This window comes from Vidua macroura, chromosome 3 (assembly GCF_024509145.1).
Source record: "Vidua macroura isolate BioBank_ID:100142 chromosome 3, ASM2450914v1, whole genome shotgun sequence".
NCBI lineage: Eukaryota > Metazoa > Chordata > Aves > Passeriformes > Viduidae > Vidua > Vidua macroura.
Window position 1 is genome coordinate 93,398,803 of NC_071573.1, and position 12,989 is coordinate 93,411,791.

General features: G+C 32.6%; 1 protein-coding gene across 1 annotated transcript in view; it reads left to right on the top strand.

Moving 5' to 3' along the window:
* The window catches only part of CSMD1 (CUB and Sushi multiple domains 1), a 1,093,428-nt gene that overhangs the window by 906,915 nt on the left and 173,524 nt on the right, over positions 1-12,989 (top strand). Inside the window, exons 25-26 of the mRNA XM_053974810.1 lie at positions 2,865-2,991; positions 4,796-4,998. Of these exons, the coding sequence (XP_053830785.1) occupies positions 2,865-2,991; positions 4,796-4,998 (330 nt within the window). The remainder of the gene's footprint in view (positions 1-2,864; positions 2,992-4,795; positions 4,999-12,989) is intronic.

A 12,989-nucleotide genomic window follows, 5' to 3' on the forward strand; every position in this document is an offset into this window, starting at 1 on the left:
ATTCCAATCTGACCTGGAGGAAGCTAGGGAACCCAGGATCAAGCAAATCTAAAGAAAATTGCCATCTTTGCTCCAGTAGAACATCTTTCATGGTCCTTCTTCAAAATACTTTTTGACCAATATGTTTGTTTTTTCATGCTAATAATCTAATAATTTAGATTATTAGTGTATTCTTACCATGTAATGCTCCTAGTCATTTATTTCAACCTGTATTTCCAATTTCTTCATACCAATATGCTTTTAAGATTCTATATTTCACTCAAGATTTTCACTCTATCTTTTTTCTTCTTTTTATTGTCTTTGTACTTTGATTTTGTACCTTGCATTACTAGATTTGGTTTCTGTATTTTATTTCCAATCTTTTTGAAATAACTTGTGCCAGAATTTCTTGAGAATCTTATTTCATCTCTAAGTGAAATTATGTCCCTCAATCAATAGAACAATCAGTTTTCTTTTGATATTCTGAGAGAGATTTTGGTCTTATTTTCTGTCTGTTCAACCAAAAGGTATCTTTCTAAGTGCTTTTATCTCTCTAAATATATTTTTAGTTACTGTCCTTGTTCCTCTCTTAAAATAAAATTTTGGGATTGCATAAGTTCTTTATAAACTACCTCTTTTCATTTCTAGTTTAAATCTCTTCTGGACTATTAATTAGTTCCCCAATAAATCGAGAGTTCACTGTTGTCTCTTAAAATCTTCTAAAAGTGTTTCCTTCTAAACAGTCTTTTACAGTCTGTTATCTTCATTAAATTATGGGGAGTTTTTACTGTTCTGTGCACAGGAAATCTTGCCATGAAGATCCCTGAAAACTCAGTTATATATCTGCAGATTATTTCAGTCTTGCTTCCCTCCCCCTTTAGACTTATAAGATCTGTTCTTCCATCATTTTTATCTTATGTTATCACAGTTTTACCTTTTTCTACTTTGATTTGAAAAATTTATTTTTCTTCCTTTTCCTAAAGTTGTCATGAAGTTCCAAACAGCACTTCCTTTCTTAGCAACATTTTCTTAAAATCTTTGTTTGTGGAGATGCATTATTTTTGCTCGTAGACTAGATCAGCTTTTGATATTTGCTGTTCTCTTTGGTGACATTCATATTCTTAACTGTATTCACTATCATTTCAGTCTCATTCACAAAAAATTCAAGCTTATACATAGACATACTCCACACAGTCTACACTTACTAATTTTATTTATAAACTGTTATACTGGTCTTAGCATTCATTCTTATTTTTTTTTTATGTTCTAAACCTTAATGAAGAATGCCAGTGAATTATTTTAATTCCTCCTCTAGGAGCTTCCAGTAACGTTGAAGGCACTTCTATTAGTTATAGTATAGGTGTTTATATAGTATATTCTTTGAGGGGCTGATTTTACAGTATTCTCATTTATGCATATTAGAAGATAAACTTTTTGTATTATTTTTATAATATCTTCTGAAAGTTTACTTTTGATCTACTCCTAAAATGGATTTAAAAAAATATATATGAAATACATGATGCATCATCCTAAATTTTATGATGTATTCTTTTCCTAAATGGGCCTTCTCAGAATTTTAAATCAAGTATGTCAATTAGTTTGAATTTAAATTTTGGGTTCACTGATTTAAATTTAGTTCTTCAGTAAATACAGTACTGTATCAGTAATTTCTTGTCTGTAGTTATCTACCACAGTGATTATTGCAATCCAAACTTTCTTTTATAATGGAAATTAATTGAAATCACAGAAGAGGGTTACATGTGAAGAAATTTTGTACTTAAGTTTCTTCCTGTTGTGGTTCTGTATATAGAATGTAGTGTTTTGAGTGATCGAATGAGCAGGATAAATAAGTAAATCAGTCACCTTATTTCCTCTATGGTAATTTTCCCTCATGATAACAACTTGGTTGTGAGCAGCGGCTTGGTAGCATGTACAAAGATTAATATTTTTTAGGAGTATTTCTGATAGATTATTTGGTCCAACTGCATGTTTTTTTCCATCATCTCTGTCTTACTATGCTTGCTGTACAAATGTGCTTGAATGAATCCCCATGGTAGGTTTTTTTAACAACTTCTAAGGCAACACTATAAATGTAGTTGAAATTCAGGTACATCACTTAACTGAAGAATCGCTGATGCTTTTTAGTTCAGGGGCACTGACTGTTACACAGTTCTCTTTCATCAGGGTGTGTCATTACATTGGCCAGACAACAGCATGATGCCCTAAACATGCAACATAAGCAACATAAGAATAATTTGATTATAGATGCTTAGTATTGCCATTGGTCTCTCCACAAAAACAGCATTGATAGTTAAAGTGTTTTAAACCAGATGCCACATACTATCAAATTGTAACTTTCTGATTTACTCTCTTGCTCTGCAAGCATATGACAATTAAATTTTAGGCAATACCTACTGCTTTTTGGTGTAATTAAACCTGAAGCTATATAGAAGTAACTTGAAAGCATTAAACTAAAATAATTTTGACATTACAGCAAAACAGAAAGCTATTTTAATTATAAAAGTCAATGCTACAAAATTTGAATTCAAACATTCATTGTTAGAAAAGCTAAGCATGTTAGATGGGAAATTTCTGAAACATTTTTCCTGTTGTGCTTTTGTAGTCTCAGTACATATTGAACCTATCTGGTCAGTTAAGTAACCTAATCATAGTTTTATGATTTATTTCTTTATAACAAGATAAGAATGAGATCATTGTGTTAATTTTTAACTAAAGTACATGTCCTGGTTTGTATGTATGTCTAGTACTTCAGAAGTATTAGGTCATTCTGTTTACTTTTTAGAAAACACAGAGATGTGGAATGGATGGAAAATGGAAGTGCCAATTACTATAGTCTCATTAGAAATTTCATCCTTGTTTTGCAGCTGAGTGTGGTGGTCGAATTCATGCTGCTACATCAGGGCGCATTTTGTCCCCTGGATACCCAGCACCATATGACAACAATCTTCATTGCACTTGGATTATTGAAGCAGATCCAGGAAAGACAATAAGGTACTTCCTTAATTTCAATATTTATGGTGGAATTCAGTGTGTTATCAATTTTTTGTCGTTCTCATATTTTTCTACACAAGCTGCTGGTTTTTGCTGGCATAGTCAAGCTATCCTTCTATCAGGTGTTGCATCAATTTTTGAGGTTGCTTACCTGTTCAGGTGTAAAGTTCCTGAATATGGGGCAAGATAAGCAGCATTCAAGGCACATTTGAATATTGCCTCACCCGAAGTTGTCTTTTGCACCAGGACAACACCAAATTCCACAAACAAATGCCAGAATATATGAATTAGTAGTATTAAACAGCTTACATAAGGGTGAACAAGAACCTCAGGAATCTGCATAATAAAACAATTCTCATGAATCACAAGTAGAAAAAGAATGTTGCATTCCCTCATCCTCTCCACAAGATAGCTCTGCCAACACAGCAAAGCCATCAGTGCCAGAGCAAAGCACAGACCCATTATTTGAATTAACGTGTTCCCAAATTTAGCAAAATGAAAAGTTATTCAGTGAAACCAGCAAACTCTGTGACCTGCACAGGAACTTGACACCTAGTTACTACCATAGCTATAGAACCTTCATACAAAATTAATGTTATCTCAAGACCCACAATGGGCCCTGTAAAAGCCTTTAGTGGGCTGACATTGTCCCTCCTCAGCAGGATGGGGCAGGGAGAAAATAACAGGAGAAAATAAACTTGTGAAAATAAACTCATTTTAAAAAACAAAAGCAAAGGTCCATGCATGGAAGCAGAAGAAAACAAAAGATTTATTCTCTACTTCCTATCAGTAGGTGATGGCTAGCCACCTCTTCAGGAACAGGCCTTCAGTATGTGTTGCTCTGGAAGACAAACATAATCACAGAATATTCTGATTTGAAAGGGATGCACAGGCAAAACAATATAATTAAATGAAAATTATTCAGTGGGAGGTTTTCCCCCCCTTTTTTTTTTTTTTTTTTTTTGTAATCCTGTTTCACTAAACGAAATATTGAATTCATGCCATCATGGGTTATTTCAATGCAACATTTTTGTTTAAATAACAATTTTCAAATTCATGATTTCCAGTTAAGGACTAATAAGATGAAGAAATGTCAATTCGCAACTTTTTGAAAAAAAAAGAGACATTTTGATATTTACTTATTAGAGTTCTTCAGCATTAAGGATGTAAACATTCAGGACTTAGAGACAATGCAGATATTTTGACTTACAAGGTAACATTCCTGAGCACCTTAATAAATATAATTCTTCACCTGAAGATAAATACAGATTATTTTATTATAATACAGTTTTATATTTTATGAATTTTTGCAAAAAGCCAATCTATTATATTTTTCTCTTTTTTTTTGTGTAGGAAAGGAAATGCCACGCTGACAGGACTTCTTGTGTTATGTGTTCTACTGTCCAGTAGCTGCTACATTTTTTTAGTTGCATATAATTCAAGCAAAACAGCATTCTTGCTGTCCTCATTTGAATAAAAAGACTAAATCTTTGATGAAATCATAGTTTTTATACCTGAAAATATTTAACATAAAAATAAGATAAGTTATAGACTTATAAGTTAAGTCTTGAGAACTTATGCCCTGTAATGGTATTTACTGTCATTCAGACATTTATAAAACGGAACTGTATGATTCTTACAAGATCAGTTTGATCAACAAGAAAAAATAATAACTCTGATGGATTGCCAGGTCTTCTTCAGTCCTAAACAGCATATTAAAACTACAATTTGGGAATGATTGCTTGGAGTTTCATGTAATTGTGTTTAACAAGTAATGCACAGTACTTTTACTTTTTCTTTGCAGTCTGCATTTTATTGTTTTTGATACTGAGGTTGCTCATGACATCTTGAAGGTATGGGATGGGCCTGTTGAGAGCAGCATACTTCTCAAAGAGTGGAGTGGCTCGGCTCTTCCAGAGGATATTCACAGTACTTTCAACTCCTTAACATTACAATTTGACAGTGATTTCTTCATCAGCAAATCAGGCTTCTCCATTCAGTTTTCAAGTATGTAAATATTTTTCTTCTCCCCAGTATAATAATTTCATATTTGTATATATTATTCCTATACTTATTAACTCTTTCTCAACTCCTTTGCAACTTCCTCAGTCTTTAGAAGAAAATAGATTATATTATTTTAATTATGTTATGTGTTTATGCAAATGGGTACAACTAGGGAGAATTTTTGGGTTTACTTTGAATGTTTTAGGCTTTTTATTCCTTGTTTTCCACAGCAACCACATACTTTGCCTTATCTAATTAGCATTACTTAAGAAGTCAAAATGGGTCTATACACACAGAACTTTTCTTCTCCACCAGTAATCTTAAATATTCCCACCAGTGTTACCTAACAATGTATTATATTATGTTTATTGTTTATGTTGGTTGGATTTGTTTTTTCTTAAAACATTGGCTGCATGATGCATGATTTTTATGACCTAAGCATTCTAAACAAGACAAAGAATACAAGACACCTTACCATATTGAAAAAACGCACTTAAAAATTTACTATTAAACTAATCAAATTGATCTTTAGGTATAAAGTGAAAGCTTCTCTGTTTATAGAGAAGTTACGATCAATATTTTAAAACTGGGTATGTGGAGCTTTTCTATGTTATTTTGACCTAAAGACGGGGTAGGACACAGGAGAATGTATATTTGTCTTTGATTTAGTCATTGCATCCTTATATGTTTGGATATAATGTATGTATTTCTCATCAAAACAGGAAAATTATGAATGTGTGTGCGTAGAAATATTCACACACATTAATTCATATCATCCATAGATGATGTCATTAATTTTCCTGTATTTTTCTGAATGCTGTATTTGCCTCCCCCACAACACTCTTTAGTCAGCCTAAAAAAACTAGTTCAAAGTATGTAAAATGAACTAAAGACAAAGAGTGAAATAAATGTTTCTAAGGTTTCTCACCAGTGTGCTATATAATATGCTGCTTTTCATTGTTTTTTTGAAAACACAAGAGAAGTTTTACATTTTTGGAAATGAGAGGGTTTTTTCCTTGTCAGGATTAGCAAACACATTTAAAGTTGTATTATATGAAAATAACTTTATGCTCCAATTTTGAAAGAACAGAAATGTTTAAGCAGTTTGGTTTATCAAGCATTCCTTGAACTTCAGTGGCACTAAGAGCAAGTAGAAGACAATTTAAAGCTACAAGACAGAATAACTGATTTTCCCATCCTAGTATCATATCTGATGGATGCACTGAGTGATTGTGCTGACAGTTGCAGAGTATGTTTTACTGAAATTAATTGGAGTTAGTGATGAAGAACTGAGAGCTCAAGTATAGGGAAAATAGTTTCATTCACTCTGCTTGAAAGTGGAATGTGTTACTAATTTTTTAATTGTAAGGAGTAAAAAATAAGATTTAAGGAATATGTTAAAGTAAATGTTTAGTTATTTAATCTAAAAATCAGTCTAGTATATTTAGTCTTCTTGAGGCAATGAGAAGACTGCTATGTCCTTGACCTGTAAAGGATTTAAAGTAATTAACCTATTGCTAAATGTGAATCTTTACATGCTTTAGTATTCATCACGTGTTCAAACTGTCAACTGTCAGACAGTTTATAGCAAAGCTGCACAGAATATTGACATTGCAATACTTTAGTAGCTTGTAACTCTAAATAAAAGATTTCTGAATTGCTGAAACTTTTTTCTTTTTGGCAATGGCAGAAGTTGTAGACATTTTGTTACAAGTTCTGTGAAGGTAATTGGTGAAGATTTTTGTCTTTGTGTCATGTGAATGATTTTCAAGTGTGGCATCTGTTAATGAGTATTTCATTTAACTCTTAATTGTAATTGAAGAAGTAAATTTCAGGTTCAGAATTGCACAGAATTGAAAAACCTTTAGTAATAAAGCTTCTGTACTGGATTATGCAGTTGGAATGAGTGTCTGCATCCATGAACAGCCCTTTATGGGATCCGATAAAGGATGTACATTTCAGAATATCAGGCCAAATGAGCAACTTAAAGACAAAACATTAAAGTGCTAATTTTCATCTGGAGAATTTGTTTCACTGTGCTTTGAATGTGCTAATTACTCTCTGTACTCTAGAATGTCATAACTGTGTCTGACTAAAAAAGGGGTGTTGTGAAAGGGTAATGTAAGGTGGATCAGAAAATATCACCTATAAATTACTTACTTCTGATTGTAAATGTAATTAGAGGTATTTTAATGAAAAAAATATAATTGGCTGAATCTTGCAAAATGTTTCAATGTTAAAGTGCCCTGTCTTGCCCACTCAGCTCAGCATGTAGAACATGAGGACATGAACTGACAAGAGTGATTATGTTAATTGTAATCAGTTTAATGCTTTTCATTAAAACCTAATTACCATTTAGTTGTGCATAAAAGGACAAAAAAATGAAGTTCAGTGAGCAAAACCGACCTTTACTCTGGTGGTTAAGTTCATTTAAGTTATGTATTACAAGTCAGGGATATCCACCAACTCTTTCTGGCAAGAGGGTATAGGCAGATTTGGTTTTTGACTTCTTTATTACAAATAAATACTGGCAGCAAAAACTTCTTTCCTAAGTTAACCATTAAAAAGTGCTATCTAACCTAGCTTAATTCTGTCCTACTTATCTAAGGTAAACGGGATAAATTTCCATCTGACATTGCCTTTTTCTTCTTACCAGCTACAGGTCTAGATACACTAATAGTAATTTTCAAACTTTTGAATATTTAAGGGCAGATGAAATAAATCCTATCTATCTAGTTTCCTTTGAGATGCCATAAAGTATCCTGGCTAGTCTCCATCTGCCACTGCAGAAGGATACACAACCATAAGTCCTCTCTCCTATCTTTCAGTCCTGTGCTGATACCCTGGATATGATAAGGCATCTGAAATGAGTCTAGTCAACTATGTTGAAGCAATCTTGTCAATCTTGCCCTGAATGTTTAAACTCCATCTACTCTAGACTTCTAAATGCTAATGGGTCTATTGCTTTTATTGACCTGAAGTTTATTTTATATTGAGAGTTTTTATTTCTAACTGTATAATTTTTTTACTTGATATTTACCAAAAACAATAGAAGTCACAGATGACAGGATCAGCACTGGCAGTTTCTAGTCATATTGTCATTCTTATAGGCTCTGATAGCTTTAGTTTAAAAATACCTTATATTAGTTCTGCCCTTACAGTCTATTCTTTTTTTCTTCAGCTAAGTTCTCAGCTGTTTTAACTTACGAGAACTGTATCCTTTTCTTCAACTAAATGATTAATTTATAGTTTCTTAGGTGGTTTTACAGATTTTGGTCCTCAAGGCAAATAATACATAAAAGGATTTTATTCACACTCTTCTCAAAATTAAAAAAAAAAATGGAGACATCTGGCTTTTCTAGAGTTAGACCTATCTGTAAATTTTCTATGCCTATCTCTGGTTCTGCAGTATTGTAAATTTCTCTTAGTTATGGTATTATGTAAGCATACACTTTAATTAAAAATGTGCCTATCTCTGCTTTCATAAAAGCACAGATGTGATCTTTTTTTTTGGTTAGTATAATAAACTGTAAAGATGTTAATTAAGTAGAAAAGCACTTTTTCTACTTTTTCTCAATTTATTGTAATGTTTCTGTCTTATTTGAAGAACTTTGGACACTCATATTATTAAAAGCAAAAATACAACACCAAGGTATTTGTATAGTTGGTTTAGTCCACTTCTGATTTTTTGATTGTTTGATTACTTTCTCAATATTTTAAAATTTTGCTCTTGAAGTATATGCAGAGATAAGCAATGATGACTAAAGATGTCTAAGTCTTCAACTTAACAACACAAATTGACAGTTATGATAATACAAGTAAGCAACTTACACCAATTGTAATTACAACAATTATTTGGAAATTATTCTGTCAAATGTTGACACATCTGTTGACAACATACTTCCTCTGGCAAAAACTTACCTATCAGCTATTTGGTTGTTCCTAATGGCACTGGGCTTAATATGACAAATCTGCTTAAGCAATGATTTCCGCTTTTGTCTAGCTTTGCACTTCCATCTGATTGTTTGTCTGCAGCAACTTTTACAGTAACTGTGTCACTTATCTTGAACTGAATACTGTTGTCTTGAAAATTGTTCCTTTACAGTTGAAATGTCTTTTAATCACTTGCCTAATGGCCTAAGTTGCCACACTTAAGTAGTATAAGTATTTCCATGACAGAATCTCCATTGCTAGAGTTCATCATGCAATTGTTCCAGACTGATTCACAATTAAATTTCTGGGGAAAGGGGGCTAGCACAAAAATATATTTTTAAAGAAATTTACAATGAATAATGCAGAATCACGTATCTGTCTTACTAACTAAATAAATTGAGTTCAATAAAAATGAAATCCATTGAGACATCCCCTGTTAAAACAAAAATAAAAGAACACAAGACACAAGAATTCAATCCTTTTCAAGTCTGTAATCTAATAGTTTCACAATTCAATGTCTTTTGCTGTCTGATAAATGTTGCATTTCATGTTCGCAATAACATGGTGATGAAAACATGATAATGAAACTGTCATTGCACTCCTATCCATCATCTAATCCATGCATGGCCTGGGGAAGGCATCCCCAGCCTCATAGAGCATAGCAGTTCTTCATTTGGTTCTTGTGGAACTAAGCAAAAACGAATCTTGTAGGTTAGTTTGGTGGTTAACTCTAGACTTATGAGCTTTTTTACTCCTTTTGACTTTAATAAAGAGGCTGCACTGGCATTTGGGTTTCTTTTTTCTCTACATTCTTGGACAATACATGACATTTAAATATGTTCTTGATGCTAATTTGCACAGTACTTAGTTTGTACATTTACATATGTTATGTGAGTTAGTTTTTGGAGAACACTATTCTTTGTTTCACAATGTTAGTCTGAAATCACTGCAAATCCATGAACATCTCAGCTTTGATAAGCAAAATTCCTTTTCAAGCTTCTTATTATGTAAACATAATGCACTAAACAGGGGAAGCCTGTACAATTTAAAAGCCTGGAAAAGTCTATATTATTTTTATAACCATATGGACTAGAAATAAAATCGTGTCTTTAGCACAAGACTACAGCAAATGGCTTACATGATTATTACCACAAACATAGTGAAAATTATAGGGATGAAGGTGATGTTTTTATTTCCTTGAGGTACAAGAGAATACCAACTAAAAATTATGTAAAAAATAAAAAAAGAGTAAAAGATAAATTAGGCAAAAAAATCTAACATTTTGCTTGCAGGTCTATAGACCTGCAAATACAGTGTCATATTCTCAAAAGGAAATATCTCAAAAGCAGTCTCCTATTGATTTTCAGTTCAATTTTAAATCAACTTTGAAGTATAATTTGAGGACCAAATGCAAAATAAAATCTAAAATGGGATTGTGAAAGATTCTTAAATTAGAATCAGGGAGGCTTAACACAGTGGTTCTCTACATATGGACGTCTGAAAACTCCTTGGCAATCTGTGGTTTTCCCAGCTGTCTGTTCTTCTGGAACCTACCTCTGAGTTCCATCTTTAATGCACACAGAAGCTTGTTCTGCTCTGAGCAGATGAGACAGTAGGAGATGGCAAATCTGTACAGAGAATTACTCTGTAACCCTCTGAGTATCATCTAGGCTTGAGGCTTAGAGCACATATGCAAGAGCTGAGAAACAGCAATTACTTATTTTCCAGTTTAGTGGCATTTACATCTTGTCTCCTGGCTATCCCATTTTAAGAACCTAATTTCTCTCAGTCATTTTTTAAAAGTCTAAGTCAGTAATTTAGTTTGGTTTTGCATCCTTGAGCCTAAAAACTAGTTATTATTTTCCTTGCTTTACATTGTGTATGTTTTACTTATTAAATGTTATAAAAGAAGAGCAGTGACAGAAAGCTGGTGATTTTAAATTTCTGGATTACTTATAAATGCATATGACCTCTATACCCTTCAGATATTTGCAAAATACTAAATGAAGAAATATCAGACTTGTAATTTTCATGCAGTTACAAAATCTCTTGGGATTCTTGAGAAGTAAAACAACTTGGAATGGAGGCAAGTTAAAAAGTTGACAATCTGTCTAAATGTTCACTTTACTAGATGACACATCAGTGGTTAAATGTTAGGTGTTCTATTTAATTAGGATCAAGTGTATTTGGCACAATAAAAAGTTAGTTGGTTTCAAATACATAAAATAACTTCTGAGGTTGCAAGACCAAAAGTGTAAAGAATATTTTGTTGTTTAATAAATATCTGTGATAATTTTTAAAATTTAGAACTTTATATATGAGAAATGGAGATTAAAAATAGAGTAAAATAAATATTAGAAGGCATCGGTCCTTTCTAATTGATGGATACTTGACATAGTTATTGGGGAAAGTGTTGTTTGCTGAGATATTATATAGCATAATATTTTAAGAAGAAAATTAATCTATTCAGAGATATGTCAAAAAATGACAGCACTTAATGACAGAGATTGGCTTGTGCTCATTTTTTTGGAAGAATTGCAAGTCTTTAACAGATATGCATTAGAGCAATCCATTGTTCAGAGCTGCTGTCGTCTGTAAAATCAGGAAAAAACATCTCTGAGGTGATGACCATGCTTTCATTTCCTTGTGGCCAAACATACTTTTAGTAACTGCACAACTATGGGGTGTCACACAAGTTGTCAGAGTGGTGCCTGGGGCATCTTTACACAGTACTCATTAGTAGTGACAGCGATTTCTTTAATTCCTAGTGGAAAAAAGTCTATCACAATTAAAAACCTACAATGTGTTTTACTTCATTTATATATAGGAACATTCCAAAGTATGAGATCTATTGTTTTGAAATGGAAACAAGAACAAAAAACTATGAATAATAAAATGTCAAACAAAGTTTGTATGTTTCTAAGTGTTTCTAAATGTTGATTATAATAATCCATGAATTCTCCCATAAAGATGTCTTGAAATTTCTGTGATTTATCTGTGACCACCCATTCACTAGAACATGCATAAAACCACTTTAAGAGTTATTGGTTGTTTCCTATTTTACTCTTTTTTTTTTTCAACCTTTCTCTCTTCTGAAAATTTACAACACAGGGAGAAAAAAAATCTAAAACATTTTCCAGTTGTACAACTTGGTAGTTGTTTCAAGTTTGCAAATGTTTAGCTGCTCTTGCTGTTTCTTATAATGGTTTGCCCTTTGGTGTGGACAGAAGGAGTAGATGCAGCTGTAAATACAGAAAATGAATTATCATGGACTGGCAGGTTACATACTGGTGATAAACACCAGTACCATCCATGGCAACTGTGACATAACTGGATTTATGACCTCTTATTTTGGTTTTTGTTCACAGTTGTAGTTACTTCTTTGAAAAAGATATTTGGGTAAGGACTGGTAGGAAACAGAGTGCAATTCAGTAGGGACATTAGTCTCAAGAGATGGACCTTCTTTCCTTTGGAAGACTGCAAAGTTTATTGCGACTCAGGATGTCTGAAGACCTGAAGCCAGTAGAAGAGAACCCAAAGCCAGAATAGACCTGGCATCTTCCAGAAATCTGTATTAGATGTAGATCTGTGTATCCACTTTCTCAGTGATTATTTGCATTAAGTTTTAAAATAATTTATTCTTTTAGAAAGCAAAATCCATATCCAGATACTGAAGACCGACCATAAGTGAGATATTTTGCTAAGATTCAGTTTAAATGATCTCTAAGAAAGTTGTTTCTTGCCCCTGAAATGAAAACTTCAGGGCTGCATAAACTGCAGTTTGATTTATCCAGATGGGCAAAGAGCATTTGCATGCTGCAGGATAGTAGGACTATAAAACAACGTTATTTACAACATGATACTTACCCTATTGTGCAAAAGGCATCAAATTTGTTTTGATAACCAAATTTGTTTGGTTAACAAATTTGTTTGATAAACAAATTTGTTTTGTTAAGAATATTAAATAGAGAAAAGGAGTTCTTTTGATGTGTTAACTGGACAAAATCACTCCATATTTTATAGTAAAGATACTGGCAGGAAGTCAACATAATCATGATGTA